The sequence below is a fragment of the Chiloscyllium punctatum genome, chromosome 6, assembly GCF_047496795.1.
Source record: "Chiloscyllium punctatum isolate Juve2018m chromosome 6, sChiPun1.3, whole genome shotgun sequence".
NCBI classification, from domain to species: domain Eukaryota; kingdom Metazoa; phylum Chordata; class Chondrichthyes; order Orectolobiformes; family Hemiscylliidae; genus Chiloscyllium; species Chiloscyllium punctatum.
In genome coordinates this window covers 32152496-32172134 of record NC_092744.1, presented here as the reverse complement: position 1 = coordinate 32172134, position 19639 = coordinate 32152496, and the positions used below count along the sequence as shown (strand labels likewise).

General features: G+C 42.6%; 1 protein-coding gene across 7 annotated transcripts in view; it reads left to right on the top strand.

Annotated features, from left to right (window-relative positions):
• The window catches only part of vwa5b2 (von Willebrand factor A domain containing 5B2), a 156910-nt gene that overhangs the window by 84445 nt on the left and 52826 nt on the right, over window positions 1-19639 (top strand). For all 7 annotated transcript variants that reach the window (XM_072572310.1, XM_072572306.1, XM_072572311.1 and 4 more), the window contains exons 7-8: window positions 13765-13896; window positions 16809-16933. In XM_072572310.1, coding sequence (XP_072428411.1) covers window positions 13765-13896; window positions 16809-16933 — 257 coding nt within the window. The remainder of the gene's footprint in view (window positions 1-13764; window positions 13897-16808; window positions 16934-19639) is intronic.

Here is a 19639-nt window from a genome sequence, read left to right as displayed (position 1 = left end):
GTGAGTAAGCAGTGCAGAGGGCATGTAGGGTTAGGGGTTTCAGGGGTGGGAATGTGTGACAGTGAGTGGGGAAGATGCTCTAGGCAATAATGAGAGTGAATGTTCCTTGGGGGGGAGGTACAGAGATAGAGATGCATCAGAGAGAAGATGATAGCATTGCACTTAGAGTCATGGAGTCATAGAGATGTACAGCATGGAAACAGACCCTTCAGTCCAACCCATCCATGCCGACCAGATATCCCAACCCAATCTAGTCCCACCTGCCAGCACCCAGCCCATATCCCTCCAAACCCTTTATTTTCATATACCCATCCAAATGCCTCTTAAATGTTGCAATTGTACCAGCCTCCACCACATCCTCTGGCAGCCCATTCCATACATGTACCACCCTCTGCGTGAAAAGGTTGCCCCTTAGGTCTCTTTTATATCTTTCCCCTCTCAGACCAAACCTATGGCCTCTTGTTCTGGACTCCCCGACCCCACGGAAAAGACTTTGTCTATATATCCTATCCATGCCCCTCATAATTTTGTAAGCCTCTATAAGGTCACCTCAGCTTCTGACACTCCAGGGAAAACAGCCCCAGGCTGTTCAGCCTCTCCCTGTAGCTCAGATCCTCCAACCCTGGCAACATCCTTTTCTGAACCCTTTCAAGTTTCACAACATTTTTCCGATAGGAAGGAGACCAGAATTACACGCAATATTCCAACAGTGACCTAACCAATGTCCTGTACAGCTGTAACATGACCTCCCAACTCCTGCACTCAATACTCTGACCAATAAAGGAAAGCATACCAAACGCCTTCTTTACTATCCTCTCTACCTGCGACTCCACTTTCAAGGAGCAATGAACCTGCACTCCAAGGTCTCTTTGTTCAGCAACATTCCCTAGGACCTTACCATTAAATGTATAAGTCCTGCTAGGATTTGCTTTCATAAAATGCAGCACCTCGCAGTTATCTGAATTAAACTCCATCTGCCACTTCTCAGCCCATATGCACCTCTGGTCCAGATCCTGTTGTAATCTGAGGTAACCGTCTTCGCTGTCCACTACACCTCCAATTTTGGTGTCATCTGCAAACTTACTAACTGTACCTCTTATGCTCGCATCAAAATCATTTATGTAAATGACAAAAAGTAGAGGGCCCAGTACCGATCCTTGTGGCACTCCACTGGTCACAGGCCTCCAGTCTGAGAAACAACCCTCCACCACCATCCTCTGTCTTCTACCTTTGAGACAGTTCTGTATCCAAATAGCTAGTACTCCCTGTATTCCATGAGATCTAACCTTCCTAATCAGTCTCCCATGGGGAACCTTATCGAATGCTTTACTGAAGTCCATATAGATCACATCTACTGCTCTGCCCTCACCAATCTTCTTTGTTACTTCTTCAAAAACTCAATCAAGTTTGTGAGACATGATTTCCCACGCACAAAGCCATGTTGACCGTCCCAAATCAGTCCTTGCCTTTCCAAATACATGTACATCCTGTCCCTCAGGATTCCCTCCGACTACTTGCCCACCACTGAGGTCAGGCTCACCGGTCTATAGTTCCCTGGCTTGTCTTTATCGCCCTTCTTAAACAGTGGCACCATGTTTGCCAACCTCCCGTCTTACACTCAATTAGTGGACAGGGACATTGACCTTCTTCCCATTGTGCTGAACATTCCTGCAGATGGCTGAGGCTGCTATAGCCCGCATGTTAAACTCAGGCTATGCTGTCATGGTCTGGTTTCATGGTCTCTACTGTTAGTCCTAGGCAAGGAGGAAGGCCAGGATTAGCACATCATATCCAGCAGGCATCCAGGTACATGTCCTCCAATCTGTCATTTCCAGGGCATATGTCACAAATTGTGCAGGCATCTCCAGACTGACAATGTTTGCCCAGGCAAAGTGAGTTTTCTTTCTGTATTTACTGCGAAGAAGGACATGGAAAATAGAGAACTTGGGGAAATAAACAATGATATCTTGAAGAGTGTCTATATTAAAAAAAGAGGAGATGCTGGACATTGCTAAACACATAAAGGTAGATAAATTCCCAGGACCTGATCAGGTGTAACTCAAAACTTTGTGGGAACCTAGTGAAGAGATTGCTGGTCTCCTTGCTGAGATATTTGTAACATCAAAAGGTATGGGTGAGGTGCTGGAAGATTGAGGGGTGGATAATGTGATGCCATTATTTAAGAAAGGTGATAAGGAAAAGCCAGGAAACTATATGCCGGTGACCCTGACATCAGTAGTGGGTAAGTTGTTGGAGGGGGTTCTGAGGGACAGGATGTACATGTATTTGGAAAGGCAACAACTGATTAGGGATAGTCAACCTGGCTTTGTGCATGGGAAATCAAGTCTCACAAACTTGATTGAGGTTTTTGAAGAGGTAACAAAGAAGTTTGATGAAGGCAGAGCAGAAGACTTCAGCAAGGTGTTCGACAAGGTTCTGCATGGTAGATTGGACTGATCACATGGAATCCAGGGGGAGCTAGCCAATTGGATTCAAAATTGGCTTAAAGTTAGGAGACCGATGGTAGTGGTAGAGGATTGTTTTTTGGATTGGCGGCCTGTGATCAGTGGTGTGCCATGAGAATCGGTGCTGGATCCACTGCTTTTGTCATTTATATAAATAACTTGTAAGTTAATATAAGAGGTGTGATTAGTATGTTTGCAGATGACACCAAAGTAAGTGGTGTAGTGGACAACAAGGAAGGTTATTTCAGAGTACAATGGGACTTTGATCGTGTGGGCCAATGGGCCGAAGAGTGGCAGATAGAGTTCAATTTAGATAAATGTGAGGAGTTGCATATTGGTAAGGCAAATCAGGGCAGTACTTATACACTTAATGGTAGCATCCTGGGGCATGTTGCCCAACAAAGAGACGTAAGGCTGCAGATGCATGGTTACTTGAAAGTGGAGTGACAGGTAGACAGGATGGTGAAGAAGACATTGGGCACGTTTGCCTTTATTGGTCAGTACATTGAGTATATGAGCTGGGACATCATGTTCTGGCTTTACAAGGACATTGGTGAGGACAATTTTAGAATTGCATTGAATTCTGATCTCCCCACTGAAGGAAAGATGTTGCTAGATTTGAAAGGTTTCAGATTTACAAGGATGTTGCTGAGATTGGACAGTTTGATCTATAGGGAGAGGCTGAATAGGCTGCGTTTTATTTTTGGAGCGTCGGATGCCGAGGGGTGACCTTATAGAGGTTTATAAAATCATGAGAGACATGGATGGGGTGAGTAGCCAAGGTTTTTTGTCCCAGGGTAGGGGAGTCCAAAACTAGAGGGCATAAGTTTTAGGTGAGAGGGGAAAGATTCAAAAAGAACCTTAAGGGCAACTTTTTCACACAAAGGGTGGTGTGTGTGTGTATGGAATGAGCTGCTGGAGGAGGTAATGGAGGCTGGTACAATTACAATTTAAAAGGCAACTGGATGATTATATGAATAGGAAGGGTAAGAGGGATGTGGGCTAAATGCTGGAAAATAGGACTAGATTGGTTTTGGATATCTGGTTGGCACAGATGAGCTGGACTGAAGGGTATGTTTCCATTCTGTATAACTCTATGACTCTATAAAGATGGCATGGTCACAAGGGCTGTGTGTTGGAGGATATCTGCTGAGTGGTGAGTTGTCTAGGAACGGGTCTGAAATGTATGTGAGACACCCATAAAGGGGTGTAAGTCATTAAATGAGGTGAGTTTGGTAAGATGGGCAAGAAAGGTTGCTGGGCCTCACAATTATCTCAATGTGACACGGATTTTACCAAAATAACAGGATTCTGCTGAAAGTAACTATTGATACCTGTGTGCAGGAAAAAAAGTTCTTCTAATTTAATTTAGGTGGTTAAAAGACTTTGAGGAGGTAAAGATTATGATTCAAGCTCATGTATTTTAGATAGCTGCTCTTAATTTAGTAAGAAAATATTAAAGTGTAAATCAAGTCATGAATGAAGTTTTGATCTGAAACTTGAAAAGAAGTTTTGCTGTCCATTGCGAATTCCTTCTCTTTTAACGCTGATATTTAAGGGGAGGGTTTGGGTGAAGGAGTTTGGGATTACACCCTGTTATAAAGGCTGCAGCTGAGGAGCTGTGAGTGTGGTCGGGGGACCGATGACACTGTAATAAAAGGGTACAGTCAGTGGGACCAGATAATGTTGGGAAAATGAGAGACTGTTTGCATGAAAGGGCTGATGTTCAGAGGACCAAATTGTGGTCTGCTGGAGAGTGCGGGGAAGAGACAGAGGTGAATATAGGTAAGGCAAGTTCAAAGTATGCCACACAATGTGGTGGCAAAGGGGGAAGAGAAATTATGTAGAATTGGAGATGGTGAAGCTAGAAGCAGATAAGCCAGCTGTGTTAGTGGGAAATCATACCAGCTTCTCTTGAACTAAAAGCCATGCTGTTATTTGCATACAACTGATAGATTTGACTGCTCTCACTTCTTTGTAACCTGGCTGAAACAGATATAAATTTTCAAAGCCTACAACTGTAGACACAGATAGCCTCCATAATAGTTTTTACAACTGCTACAATTTCTGGGTGCAATCTGGCTTCATACCCACTATCTCGGCTCCGTTTGGTACAGTACAGGAAGAAGAAAAGCATTATATTAAAACATGCTGTTTCTACCTAACTCAACTCTTCCTGTACTTGGTGTTTATGATGAGCCTTGTCTCTTGTGTTCCTCTTTTCTCTCCCTCAACATAGTTGATTATGGTTTGCAGCTTTGGACACATGCCATGATATATGTTTTATATCACTGAAAGAGAATCCTTGTTAAATACATTGCTTTGTAGCACTTGACTTGATAACCCTAGACACAAATGAAATGTATGTTAACTGTTTTGGATTAAATACTATGGGTAATTACCCTGCTACAGAATAAATAAATGAATTTGTGTTTTATTCCAGCTCCCTTCCCTCATCCAATTATTTTAGGACTTTAATGAAAATGTGTGTTAGAGAAGTTGAAGAGTTAAAGATCTGTCACTGTAAAACATGAAAAAAAAAACTTACCGTAATTTAACTGGAAGAAATTCTGTTTTTCCCAGTTCTGCAATTATTTATCATCTTTATTAAATATTCAAGACAGACATGAGTGGAGAAATAATCAATAGTTGAAGTCAATCTTGCAGATTGATTTCTGCTGCTTCTGTATTAAGCAGAATTGCTTCTGACAGAAGGAATCGAAAGAGTTTCCAGACAATCTGAGGCATAATGCAATAAATCACCCAGGGTTTAAGCAGAGTGCAACATGCTTCTGCATAATAATAAGGGCAATGTTGTTTTTGTCGATGAATTTAAGTATTGGGCGTTAGAAGTGCAGATTTAATTGGATATACAAGAGGTTGCTTTTACAGAAAAACTCAATTACTTTAATGGAGGGAGTAGTGGTGGTAAAGGGAAATGTAAAAGGACCGGTTAAATACTTCATGCAAAATGTCAGGGAGACACTCATGATTAAAAAAACAAATGGCAGGAGCATGTGACTGGAAATATAAGTAGCACAGATACTTCATGGCTCATCACACTACCTCAGAAAATGTTTCATTTTAGACAGTCTGGGTGAACATTAGCAATCTGGCAGGAGGAGGAGATTAAGACTAATAGGGCATGCAGTTGACTCCAAACCATTGCAATATTGGGTGGCCTGGCTGCGTTATATTAAAGTAGGTCTGTGGCTTGGGGTTTTGGGTGCGGGTTGAGGGGAGCTGATTTTTTAGCCATTAAAAACTGCAACAAAATTTTCCTGGAGCTTCTTTTCAGTAACACAGAGTTATAACACCATAAAACAGTATAGAAACAGACCTGTCGGCCCACTGAGTCTGGGCTGATCAAAAGCAACCCTAATTATGCTAATCCCATTTTCCAGCACTTGGCACATAGCCTGGTATGCCATGGCATCACAAGTGTGCATATAAATACTTGTTAAATGTTATGACGTGTTCTGCCTCTACCACCCTGACAGGCCATGAGTTCCAGATTCCCCCCACCCTCTGCATGGAAATATTCTTCCTCATATAGCCTTTAAGCTTGCTGCTCCTTACCTTAAATCCAGGTCCCCTGGTCATTGATCCTTCCAGTAAAGGGAAAGATTTCTTCCTATCTACCCTGTCTATGTACCTCATAAGTCTCCTCTGCTTCAGGGAAAAATCCTAATCTGTTCACTCTCATAACAAAACCTCTGCAGCCCAGGCTTCATCCTGGGAAATCTTCTCTGCATCCTCTCCAGTGCAATTGCATCCCTCCTATAATGTGGATTTTAGGACAGGGTACAGTACTCTAGCTCTGGCCTACCTGATTTTTTAAACAGTTCCAGCATACTTTCCCTGCTCTTAAATCCTATGAGTTGCCTAATAGAGGCAAATATTCCACATGCCATTTTAATCACATCACCTACCTGTCGTACTACCTGTAGGTCAGGCAGCATTCGAAGAGGAGGAAAATCAATGTTTCGGGCAAAAGCCTTGATGAAGGGCTTTTGCCCGAAATGTCAATTTTCCTGCTCCTCAGATGCTGCCTGATCTGCTGTGCTTTTCCAGCAGTACTCTAATCTTGACTCTAATCTCCAGCATCTGCAGTACCTACTTTTGCCTACTACCTTTACAGGCTGGTGGGCACGCATACCAATGTCTATCTGATCGTTGTTGTTTACCAGGTCCTGCTATTCTTCATGTTTTCCCTTGCCTTATTTGTCCTGCCCAAATGCATCACCTCACACTTATCTGGGTTGAATTCTATTTGCCACTGATCAGCGTATCTGACCAGCCTGTCCATATCCTCCTATAATTTAGTGCTCTCCTCCTCAGTATTTACCATGTCACCGATTTTCGTATTATCCATGAATGTAGTGGAAAACCCTGCTACAATCAAGTCTAAACTGTTTACACATACAAACAACAGGGGTCCCAACAGTGATCCCTCCAGAACTTGACTGGACATGGGCTTCTAGTCACAAGAACATCCTTCAACCATCACTCTGCTTCCTGCCGCACAGCCAATTCAGGAACGAATTAGCCAAATTTCCTTGGAATCCATATGTTTTTGCCTTTGCTATAAATCTGCATGCGGGACCTGATCGAAAACCTTGCTGAAATCCAAGAAGACTACACTAAACGTATTGCCTTCTGAACAATTAAATCAGGTTGGTCAGTCATGACACTTCTATAACAAACCAATGCTGACCGTTCTTGATTAAACCTTGCCTCTCCAAGTGGAGGTTAATTCTACCTTTCAGAATTGCTTCCAACAGTTTCTCCACCACTCAAGTTAAACTGATTTAAGCTGTAGTTTCCTTGTTTATCCCTTCCTCCTTTCCTGAACAACAGTACCACATAGGCTGTCCGCCAGTCCTCAGGCATCTCTCCTGTGACCAGAGAGGAATTTAAAATTATCACCAGCAGCAGAACTATTTCCTTACTGAATAGACTGACATGCTCCTTGTTTGAGGTTGAGAATGTGATGCTGGAAAAGCACAGCCAGTCAGACAGCATCCGAGGAGCAGGAGAATTGACGTTTCAGGCAAGAGCCCTTCATCAGGAATGAGGCTTGTGAGCCGAGGAGGTGGAGAGATAAATGGGAGAGGGGGGTGGAGGAGAGGTAGGTAGCTGAGAGTGCAATAAGTATACAGAGGTGGGGGTAATGGTAATAGGTCGAAGATAATGGTGGAATGGATACGTGGGAAGGAAGATGTTCAGGTCATGAGGGTGGTGCCGAGTTGGAACGTTGGAACTAGGATAAGGTGGGGGAGGAGAAATGAGGAAACTAATAAAATTTACATTGATGCCAGAGGATGTAGGGTCCCAAGGTGGAAAATGAGGCATTCATCCACCAGGCATTGATGGTTAGGGTGTGGCAATGGAGGAGGCCAAATATCTGCTTGTCCTTGGCGGAGTGGGAGGGGGAGTTGAAGTGTTCCGCCACAGGGCAGTGGGGTTGGTTAGTGTTGGTGTGTAGAAGTGTTTGGCCATGGGGCCATGGGGTTGGTTGGTGAGGGTATGTTGGAGTGTTCGACCACAGGGCGGTGGGGTTGGTTGGTGTGGGTGTGTTGAAGTGTTTGGCCATGGTGGTGGGGTTGGTTGGTGTGGGTGTGTTGAAGAGTTTGGCCACGGGACAGTGGGGTTGGTTGGTGTGGGTATGTTGAAGTGTTTGGCCACAGGGCGGTAGGGTTGGTTGGTATGGGTGTGTTGAAGTGTTCGGCCACAGGGCAGTGGGGTTGGTTGGTGTTGGTGTGTTGAAGTGTTTGGCCACAGGGCGGTCGGGTTGGTTAGTGTGGGTGTGTTGAAGTGTTTGGCCATGTGACGGTGGGATTGGTTGGTGTTGGTGTGTTGAAGTGGTTGGCCGTGGGGCGGTAGGGTTGGTTGGTGTGGGTGTGTTGAAGTGTTTGGTCACGGGGCGGTAAGGTTGGTTGGTGTTGGTGTGTTGAACTGGATGGCCATGGGGCGATGGGGTTGGTTGGTGCGGGTGTGTTGAAGAGTTTGGTCATGGGTCGGTGGGGTTGGTTGGTGTGGTTGTTTTGAAGTGTTCGGCCACAGGGTGGTGGGGTTGGTTGGTGCGGGTGTGTTGAAGTGTTTGGCCACGGGGCGGTGGGGTTGGTTGGTGCGGGTGTGTTGAAATGTTCGACGATGGGCGCTGGGGTTGGTTGGTGTTGGTGTGTTGAGGTGTTCAGCCACAGGGCGGTGAGGTTGGTTGGTGTTGGTGTGTTGAAGTGTTTGGCCACAGGGTGGTGGGGTTGGTTGGTGTGGGTGTGTTGAAGTGTTTGGCCACGGGGCAAGTAGCGTTGGTTGGTGAGGGTGTGTTGAAGTGTTTGGCCACACTTTGTTTTGCCATGGAGAGTTATCAACTTTCAAGTCTCCCAGACCACTCAGAGCCTCTGCTCTATCAATAACTCCATCACCTTCTCAATAGAAAAAACTGATGCCAGTATTCATTTAGAAACTCACCTAAATCCTTCGATACCATGCCTAAGTTAGCATTGTGCATGATTCTTTCCCACATTAGTTTTTTTTAAACTTTTAACATACTCATAAAATAACTCTGGATTTCCTTTATTTTACCTGCCATTATTCCTTCATAGGAGAAAGTGCGGACTGCAGATGCTGGAGATCAGAGCTGAAAATGTGTTGCTGGAAAAGCGCAGCAGGTCAGGCAGCATCCAAGGAACAGGAGAATCGACGTTTCGAGCATCAGCCCTTCTTCAGGGCTGATGCCCGAAACGTCGATTCTCCTGTTCCTTGGATGCTGCCTGACCTGCTGCGCTTTTCCAGCAACACATTTTCAGATTATTCCTTCATACCGCCTTTTTGCTCTCCTAATTTCCTTTTAAAGAGTCTGCTTACATATTCTATACCCCTCTAGGGCTTCTGCTGCTTTGAGCACTTAGTATCTGCTATAAACCTCCCTTTTACTCTTTATCCAATCTTGTATATCTCTTGATATTCATGGTTCACAGAATCCAGTGGTCCCACCCTCTATCGTGACTAGAACATATTGGCCCTGTATTCTTCCTGTTTTTTTTTCTTGAATAGATCCCATGCTCTGATACAGATTTATGAAAAGTATCTCCTTCCAGTTTACTCTGGTCAAATCATAACTGATCTTATTCAAATTTCCCTTTCCTCAGCTTAGCACTTTGACTTCAGGCCTACCATTGTCCTTTTCCATAATGATCTTGAATCCAATGCAGTTGACTTGATTTGATTTGATTTATTATTGTCACATGCACCAAGATACAGTGAAATGTATTGTTTTATGTGCTAACCAGACAAATCACACCTTACCTAAGTACAGCAGGGTAACAGAATGTAGAATATTGTGTTACAGCTACAGAGAAGGTACAGAAAAAAATTAATTCTAAAATATGAGATGCCCGTTCATAAGCCTGATAACAGCAGGAAAGAAGTTGTTCTTAAATCTGTTTTTTAAATTCTTTTGGGGGACTTGGGTGTCACTAGCTGGCCAGCATCGATAGCCCATCCCTAATTGCCCTTCAGAAGGTGGTGGTGAGCTGCCTTCTTGAATTGCTGCAGTCCACTTGCTGTGCGTTGACTCACAATGCCAGTAGGGAGGGAATTCCAGGATTTTGGCCCAATGATTGTGAAGGTATGGTGGTATATTTCCAAGTCAGGGTGGTGAGTGGCTTGGAAGGGAATTTGGAGGTGGTGGTGTTCCCAAGTACCTGCTGCCCTTGTCTTTCTAGGTGGAAGTGGCCGTGGGTTTGGAAGGTGCTGTCTAAGGATCTTTGGTGAGTTTCTGCCGTAGATAGTACGCACTGCTGCTACTGAGTGCCGGTGGTGGATGGACTGAATGTTTGTAGATGTGGTGCCAATCAAGCGGGTTGCTTTGTCCTGGATGGTGTCAAGCTTCTTGAGTATTGTTGGAGCTGCACCCATCCAGGCAAGCGGGGGAGTATTCCCTCAGACTCCTGACTTATGCCTTGTCGATGGTGGGTAGACTTTGGAGTGTCAGGAGGTGAGTTACTTGCTGCAGTATCCCTAGTCTCTGACCTGTTCTTGTAGCCACTGTGTTTATATGGTGAGTTCAGCTGAGTTTCTGGTCAATGGTAATCACAAGGATGTTGACAGTGGGGATTCAGTGATGGTAATACTGTTGAATGTCAAGGGCCAGTGGTTAGAGTGTTTCTTATTGATGATGGTCATTGTCTGGCATTTGTGTGGCACGAATGTTACTTGCCACTTGTTGGCCCAATCCTGCATTTGAGCACGGACAGCTTCAGTATCTGAGACGTTGCGAATGGTGCTGAACATTGTGCAATCATTGGGGAACATCCCCATATTTTACCTTATGACAGAGGGAAGGTCATTGATGAAGCAGCTGAAGATTGTTGGGTCTAGGACATTAACCTGGGGGATTTCTGCAGAGATGTCCTGGAGCTGAAATGACTGACTCTCCACAACCATAACCATCTTCCTTTGTGCCAGGTATGACTAACCAGCGGAGTGTTTGCCCAATTGGTACATGTTTTCAAACTTTTGGTTCTTTTGCCTGATGGAAAAGAATATAACCACGGTGAGAGGGGCCTTTGATGATGTTGGCTGCTTTTTTGAGAAGTGGAGATTGAAGATGAAGTCAATGGAAGGAAGGATTTTTTTTTTCTGATGGACTGGGCTGCATTCCCAACTGTTTGTAAAGTCTTGCAGTGTTGGGCAGAGCAATTGCCATACCAAGCTGTGATGCCTCCAGATAGATGCTTTCTGTGGTGCATTGATAAAAATGAGTAAGAGCCATGTAGACATGCCAAATTTCCTTAGCCTTCTGAGGAAGTAGAGGTGTTGGTCTGCCTTGTTGACTATAACGTCAACAGGGATGGAGCAGGACAGATCGTTGGTAATATTTACTCATAGAAACTTGAAGCTCTCGACTATGTCCATCTTAGCACCATTGATAAAGAGACAGAAGTGTGTCCTCCACTCGACTTTCTGAAGTTGATGACCAGCTCCTTCGTTCATAAGCACTGTCCACAAAATGCTCCTCCACTAATATTTTAACCACTTGCCTGGCCTTCATAACCTAAAATTAAACTGAGGACTGCTTCCTCTCTAGTCAGGCCTGCTATGACTGGTTTATAAAGCTCTCCTGGATGTATTTTAAAAATTCAGCTCTCTCTAAACTTCTCACACAATTACTACTCAAGCTAATGTTGGGAAAATTGAAATCCTCTACTATCATAGCCTTATTATATTTACACTTATCTGAAATGTGCCTTCAGATCTAATTTACTATTTCTCTTGGATGTTAAGGGGCCTATAATACACTGCCAACAATGCGATTGCTCTTTTGTTTTTAAGTTATACCCATACAGCTTAATTTGAGGAACCTTCTCCTATTATTGCATCTCCCAAACCAAGTGTCCAAATAAGTCCTGCCCAGAAAAGCAGGACCAATCCCATCTAAGTAATTGCTGCCCCACCAGACTCAAATGCCAGTGAAGTAATGAAAAGTGTCATCAACAGGGTTATCCAGTAGGCGAAACCAAAAGAGAAAATGCTGGAAAATCTCAGCAGGTCTGGCAGCATCTGTAAGGAGAGAAAAGAGCTGACGTTTTGAGTCTAACTGACCCTTTGTCAAAGCTAAAAAAAGGGAGAAATAGGGAGGTATTCATACTAGGCTGAGAGAAGGTGAGTCATGGCTCCAGAAGCAAAGGTAGCAATAAAGAGGTGATAATGACAGTACATAGAGAGGTTATAGGGAGATTAGGAGCTGTGAATGACCAAGGCTGAAGCCAGTGCTATGTCACACCTTCTCTCAGCCTAGTATAAATACCTCCCTATTTCTCCCTTTTTATAGCTTTGACAAAGGGTCAGTTAGACTCAAAATGTCAGCTCTTTTCTCTCCTTACAGATGCTGCCAGACCTGCTGAGATTTTCCAGCATTTTCTCTTTTGGTTTCAGATTCCAGCATCCGCAGTAATTTGCTTTTATCCAGTAGGTGGTTACTCAGCAACAGCCTGCCTAAGCAAAGTGCCTGAGTAAAACTAGAGTCAGTGGGAACCTGGAGAAACTCCTTTGTCGTTTGGAATCATACCTAACATAAAGGAATTAGCTGTTGGTAATAATGGTCTTGCTCCTAGGACATCACTACAGTTTCTCAAAATAGTGTCCCGGCCCAATGATTTTCAACTGTTTCAGCAATGACCGCTCCTGCTTCCTAATGTCAGAAGTTGGGATGTTTTCTAATGATTGAATTGTGTTCAGTTCCTTCCATATCTCAATACTGAAGTATTCCATGTCTGTATGCATCAAGCCCTGGCCCTCTTTCAGACTTAGGCTAAGTGGCAAGCAATATTCACTCTCACAAGTGCAGGCAATGACTGTCTCAACCAACATAGTGTATAAGCACTGTTCCTTTAATTGCATTCAACTCTTCCACATCCTAGGGATAATCATTGATGAGAACCTAAGTTGATCAATCACCAAATTACTGAACCTTCAACTGCAATTCAGAGACTGAGAATTCTGCAGCAAGTAATTCACTTTGGCTTTCCAAAGCCAATCCAACATTACAAGGCATGGGTGAGGAGTGTGATAGAATACTCTCCACTCGCCTGGACGAGTGCAATTCCAATAACACTCGAGGAGTTGTACACGATCCTAACCACCATCTTCAACATTCACTCCTCCATCACCAGCTCACAGTGGCAATGTGCAACATCAACAAGAAGCACCAAGTTTCCTTTGTCAGCATCTTCCAAACCTGTGACCTTTACCATTTAGAAGAACAAGGGCTGCAAGTGCATAGAAATGCCACCATTTCCAATTTCCCTTTCCAGTCACACACCAAACTTACTTAGACATATGGATTGCCATCACTTATATTTTGCTGAGTCAAAATCCTGAAAGTTCTCCCTTAACACACTGTGGCTCTTTACTCATTGGACTGCTGCCATCCAAGATGGTGGCTCATCATGACCTTTTTGAGGGCACCTGCCAGTAAACAATTAATTTTGATTTTAATAGTGACACCTGGATCTCATGACTCCACCTCTTTTAAAAATGGCTGCAAAACTTGTGCAGCATCTATGACTGTTCATACATAGCAATATCCTATGTGTGACTTCTGTGATTTGTATATGAATAGAGTTTGCTGCTTGGTCCAGGTAGACACTGAGGCTGCTAAGCTCTGGCAGCAGCAACAATGACACGGGAAATGAGATGGATGGTCATTCACCCCCATTTCTGTATTACCTCTGATGGGAAGCCACAGAATGTCCCCCAAAGTCCTGAACTTTTAATTTGTCTTGATTTGTAGGTGTGGAGAGTCCCACACATGCACTGAGGGCTGGTGCAGATCCTATTGCCAGGTCAGCTTCAACACTTTATGTCACGTTGGCAGAGAAACACCAGTACGATAGAAACCTCAAAATTATTCTACATCCATGTGGTAAGCTTTATCTTTTATTTCAGGAATCACAATTTAATTATACTTGTAATAACACCTGCAGCTGTGTGCACAATGTTCCTTTCTGTTTCTGAGACTGAAGAAATAGTTTAAAGTTAACTTTCTTCATAGTGTTTGTGCTGGATCAGATAGAACAGAGTTATAGATATTTAACTGCACACCCCTTTCAATTTTACATTCCAATCATTTTAATGGAGCACAGCACCAGGCTAGGTATAACGTAGATGTCCATTCAAACCCTCAATGCATTCAAGAGGGACTGAATTCTTTTGAGCGCTGCAGTTCTGTCATTTTGCCTCAGAAATAAATCTGGCAATATCTACCTGAACTGCATACATAAGGTCAGCAGAACAGGTTTCACACTTTAGTTTGTGTCAATATGTAAAGCAACTTGCACATGATCCTATCCACCATCTTCAACATTCACTCCTCCCCCACCAGCTCACAGCGGCAATGTGCAAGATCTGCAAGATACACCAAATTTTCCTTGACAGCATCTTCCCTTGGAATCAATGTGTAAATTTACAGGGAGACTTGTACCCCTTTTTGCATTTATCTTTTTAAATTACATCTTGTAACTTAAGTTTCTTTCAGTTAGCTTTGCGATATTTCAAAGTCAGTTTGAATTGGTCTTTCTTCCCCAAGTCATGTGTGGTTCATTAACTTGAAAGCAGTGAATCCAATATGTAAACATTTTGTGGGGTTTTGCCTACTACTGAATTAGATGCTTCTTGCCTTACGTATTTAAGGCCACATTTTTAGATCAGTATTATTTTAACATTAGTGGTCAATAGTCAATGGCACATGATATTCGCCTATATTTATTCACATACTATTATATAGCTTCTTTCAAATTAGTCTGCAAAATTCAACTAATAAATTAGCAGTCGAAAGTCTCCTTGAATATAATCAGTCTACTTACTATCTAACCATGTAATATGTGGCATCAAAATATGTTTTCCACTGATATTTACCCATTTTCATGTCACTCACAAATATTGAAAATATCAGTGGTCCCAAGGAAATCTCTGTCACACACCAATCTTTTTCAACCAAGTGAAACAATTTCCCTTTCTCTTGCCATACCAGATGCCTGCTCATTTTGGAAATTTGTTATCTGCTCCAAGAACCTTAAACTTTCCTATTTGTTTCATACTTTGTTCAAATCCATTTGAAAATCCAAATAAACCTTTGAAAAAAAAGTCCTTTCATGATGTATTTGTGATGCTGGTAAGGATTGCATTTGTTACCTATCCCTAACCTCCTTTGAATTGAATGGCTTGCTTAGCCTTTTCAGGGGGCAGTTGTTTTGTGTCTGAAACTGCATGTAGGTCAGACCAGGTAAGATTGGCAGCTTTCCCTCCCTAAAGGACATTAGTGAACAAGACAGTATTTTGCAACAGTTGATCATAGCGTCATGGTGACTATTATTGAGACTAGCTTTAGGTTCCAGCACTTTTGTGTTGAATTCAATTTTTTTTTGCACTATTTGAACCATGTCTGCAGAGCATTTTCCTGGTCTCTCAATTATTAGCCTGGTGACATTATCACTACAGCAGTGTGAGGCATAGTTTATGTTTCGGATTGCTCCCTTACATGCCAGTGTTATTTATGGGTTCAGTTAAAAATCACACACCGGGTTACAGTCCAACAGGTTTATTTGGAAGCACTAACTTTCAGCGTGCTGCTCCTTCATGAAGTGGTACCAGATAAACCTGTTGGACTATAACCTGGTGTGTGATTTTTAACTTTGCCAACCCCAGTACAGCATCGGTTCCTCCACATCATGATCACTTTATGCGTTCATCATCGTATTGGATTTTCCTCTTCCTTAACTCAACAATATTGCTATAAAATAAATTGGTAAATAATTATGTGAAGTAGGGAAAATAATTTGGGGCATCAGGTTTTCATCCGGATACTGGCAAATTGAAAGATATTAACTAAAATAAGAAAGTGTTGGAGAAACTCAACAGGTGCGATAGCATCTGTGGAGAGTGAAACAGAGTTAATATTTTGAGTCCAATATGACTTAGTCATAGAGTCATACAGCATGGGAACAGACCCTTTGGTGCATAATTGTCCATAATCTTAAACTGAACTAATCCCATCTGCCTGCACTTGACCTATATCTCTCCAAATATTTCGGATTCATGCACGTACCAAATGTATTTTAAATGTTGTAACTGTACCCACACCCATCACTTCCTCTGGAAGTTCATTCCACACAAGAACCACTTGACCAACATCTTCAGTTTCTCCAGCATTTTCAGTTTTTATTTCAAATGTCCCTATATCAGCTGTTGTCGCAACTAAAATCAGCTAGTTCAATACTGTTCTGGTATTCAAACTAGCCTGTAACTCAATCTTACACTAATATCTCCCCACTGAATCATCTGAGGAAATAAATATCATTAATTTGTTGATTTATATTACATTAGATTTCGAGATGGTGAGAGGTGAAAAAGAGAATAAATGGGAATTAGTCAAAAAGTTGAGTTTAGTATAGAACTTCCTCTGATGAAAGTTGTTTTAATTAATTTTTCTAGTGATGTTTCATTTGAAATATCAGTATCACTAAATCTAATATTTTCTATTAGTAAGATCATTAGAAAAATTCACACATTGGGCAACATTTTCTTTAATTGCAGTGGCACCAATTTTCTTAGCTTCAACTATCTCTTGAGTAGTATGTTTAAAATACACATTTAATATCGTAGGACAAATGCGGAGGTAGTTATCTGAACTTTTCTGGAGAAAATGACATTTCAGAATTTGACATTCTTGTGGAAAGGGCAAACATTAATTGCTGTGAAATCCTAGAATGCAAGACAGATTTTTTTTAAGTGGGTGTAGAAATTTACTTTTTTAATGTTTTTCTCTTGGTTTACCAGAGCCTCATGTTCCACACATTTTGCTGGAGAAAGGTAGCATGAGTTTTGAGGAATATGAACGGCATATTAAAAGTAGACGGGACTTCAGCAGAGTCATAAAGAAAGACTCTAACACAGATAAAAAGGTAAAAACCAGCCTTTCAAAATAACTTAGACAAAATTGGAATCCGTGAGCATGTCTGTGTTTTTTTAACTCCAAAGAGATGTAAGCTCATTTTCTGGAAACATGGCCAAACTTCTTGAAAAAAATGGCTGCTCTTTTACAACTGCAACAAATCCACAAAGCAGTAGACTTTATGTCTACCCTATTCATCTGTATGAAAAATGATCTTTGACAGAGAAAACTTAATCCATGTCACTAGAATACATTGATAGCTTAATGGTTCCAATTATATCATCATTGCTTCCCTTGTGTGAAGGACAACTTGAGGTCTCCAGCTAATGGATAAAGTAGAGAAATAGAAGAGCAAAATAAATTTGATATTGACTGGACTATGAAGGTATCATTTGTCCAAACTGTTAACTTAAACAAGCATTAATATTGAAATGTAGAGTAAATAATGCAAATGAAGCTGAAGTAATTGCACAGAGGCCCATTCCCATCACCAAGTCATCCTCTGGTCCAGCCAGCTCAGAGTCAGTCCTCAACTGAGGAGATATTAACCTCCTGGTTATATTTTTTTCTTATTTTATGAAACAGTGTGAAATGCAAACAGTTAACAATAAGCAGCCATTCACATAAAGCTACTATTTACAGGGGAAAGGTCAGCAAGGCCAAACCCCAAACCCCACCGTTAACAGGGAAATGTGGACCGGCCTCAAATCCCGCCTTAGGTTATCAAAAGGAAATAGTAACAAACTCATACAAGACAGTCTAATCAAATGAACAATAAAACAGTGCCTAGAACTCCGACATCCCAGCAACCCAGCAAACCACTTACCCACGTCCAGCCGAAAGGCAGCCCATCCCTACACACCTCCTGGCTTTCGGTCCTCTCTGACTCACCTGCCAGCTCTCGGTCCTCTCTGACACACCTTCTGGCTCTCCGTCCTCTCAGACACACATTCCCACTCTCGGTCCTCTCAGACACACCTTCCGGCTCTCAGTCCTCTCTGACACACCTTCTGGCCACCTCAAGGGCAGTTTTTTTCCGTTTATCTCCTGCTTATATATTTTTTAGTGCCCTTAACTGAGGAGACTCTAAATCTCCAGTTTTTTTTCTTTTATTTCTCCACATACTGCCTAACTGTGGTCGTACTTATATTACCTGCTTATTTTTTTTTTGTTTTTTTATTTCCACTACCAGGAAGAAAGGAAACACCCGGGTGGCCAGTGACAAGCAGTGCCCTTCTCAGAGTGATCAAATAGTGTTGGGGAGGGTAGGGATTTAATCAAAATAGAGTTGGAGAAGGAAATAATTCACTCCACTTCCTGCAGTGCCCATGTCTCCCTGAAAATCTCAAGGGTGTTGATGGACTCCGCGTGCTCCTTCTCTAGGGACACCCAGGCTCGGACATAACCGCGTAGAGAGGTTAACAATCAAGAACCTCACAGTTAATGAGGCTCACTTGGTTCCAATCACTAGAGAAGCAATGTATGAACGTTTTATGTCAGCCTTGACTTAGTACATTATGTACAGATTAGATAATAACAAAGATTTTAACTCAGTATAACAATGCAACCTTTAATCCTCTATTTTGTAACATAAATATTAGTTATCCACATACTGGATTTAAAATGTGGGAGAAAGTGTGCATAGAATTCCGTCATGGAATAGAATCCCTACAGTGTGGAAACAGGCCCTTCAGCCCAACAAGTCCACACCAACCCTCCAAAGAGTAACCCACCCAGAACCATTCCCCTATATTTACTACTAAACAATGCACCTAACCCATCCCTGAACACTATGGGCAATTTAGCGTGGCAAATCCACCTAACCTGCACATGTTTGGATTGTGGGAGGAAACCAGAGCAGCTGGTGGAAACCCACACAGACACGGGGAGAATGTGCAAACTCCGTATGGACTGAGGCTGGAATCAAACCCAGTCCCTGGCACTGTGAGGCAGCAGTGCTAACCACTGAGCTACCTTGTCACCCACCACCCCCCCGCCATGAGCACTGCAGATGCAGGAGATCAGAGTCAAAGAGTGTGGCGCTAGAAAAGCACAGCTGGGCAGGCCGCATCTGAGGAGCAGGAGATTCGATGTTTCAAACGTAAGCTCTTCATCAGGAATGAAGATGATGAAGAGCTTATGTTCGAAATGTCGATTCTCCTGCGCCTCGGATGCTGCCTGACCGGCTGTGCTTTCCCAGATTTAAAATGTATCAATAATTTGTCTTCAGAAAGCAATCAGTTTCTGCCTTGCAAATTCTCAGTTATTGAGCTTCCAAAAATCTCTGGGTTTAGAATTCCAAATGTTCACCACTTGCAGAGTGAAGGTGTTCCTTCTCTTTTCAGTCTTAAATCGCCTACCCCTTATCCTGAGGTTGTGTCCCCTAATTCTACACTCACCACCTAGGGGAAACAAATTGACTGCATTGGCCCTATTACACTCTATAAGACAGCACCAGGAGGAACCCTGAGGTTCAGGCTAATGCTCGAGGGCCATAGTTTCAAATCCCACTATGTCTGATGGTGGAGTTTGATCTCAGATAATAGATCTGGAATATAAAGCTAATCTCAGTAATAGTGGCCATGAAACTATGAATATTTATTATAGAAAACATTTTGTACACAAATGAGTTTAGGGAAAGAAATCTACCATCTTTGCTGAGGGATCTTGGAGTCCATGTACATAGATCCCTGAAAGTTGACACCTAGGTTGATAG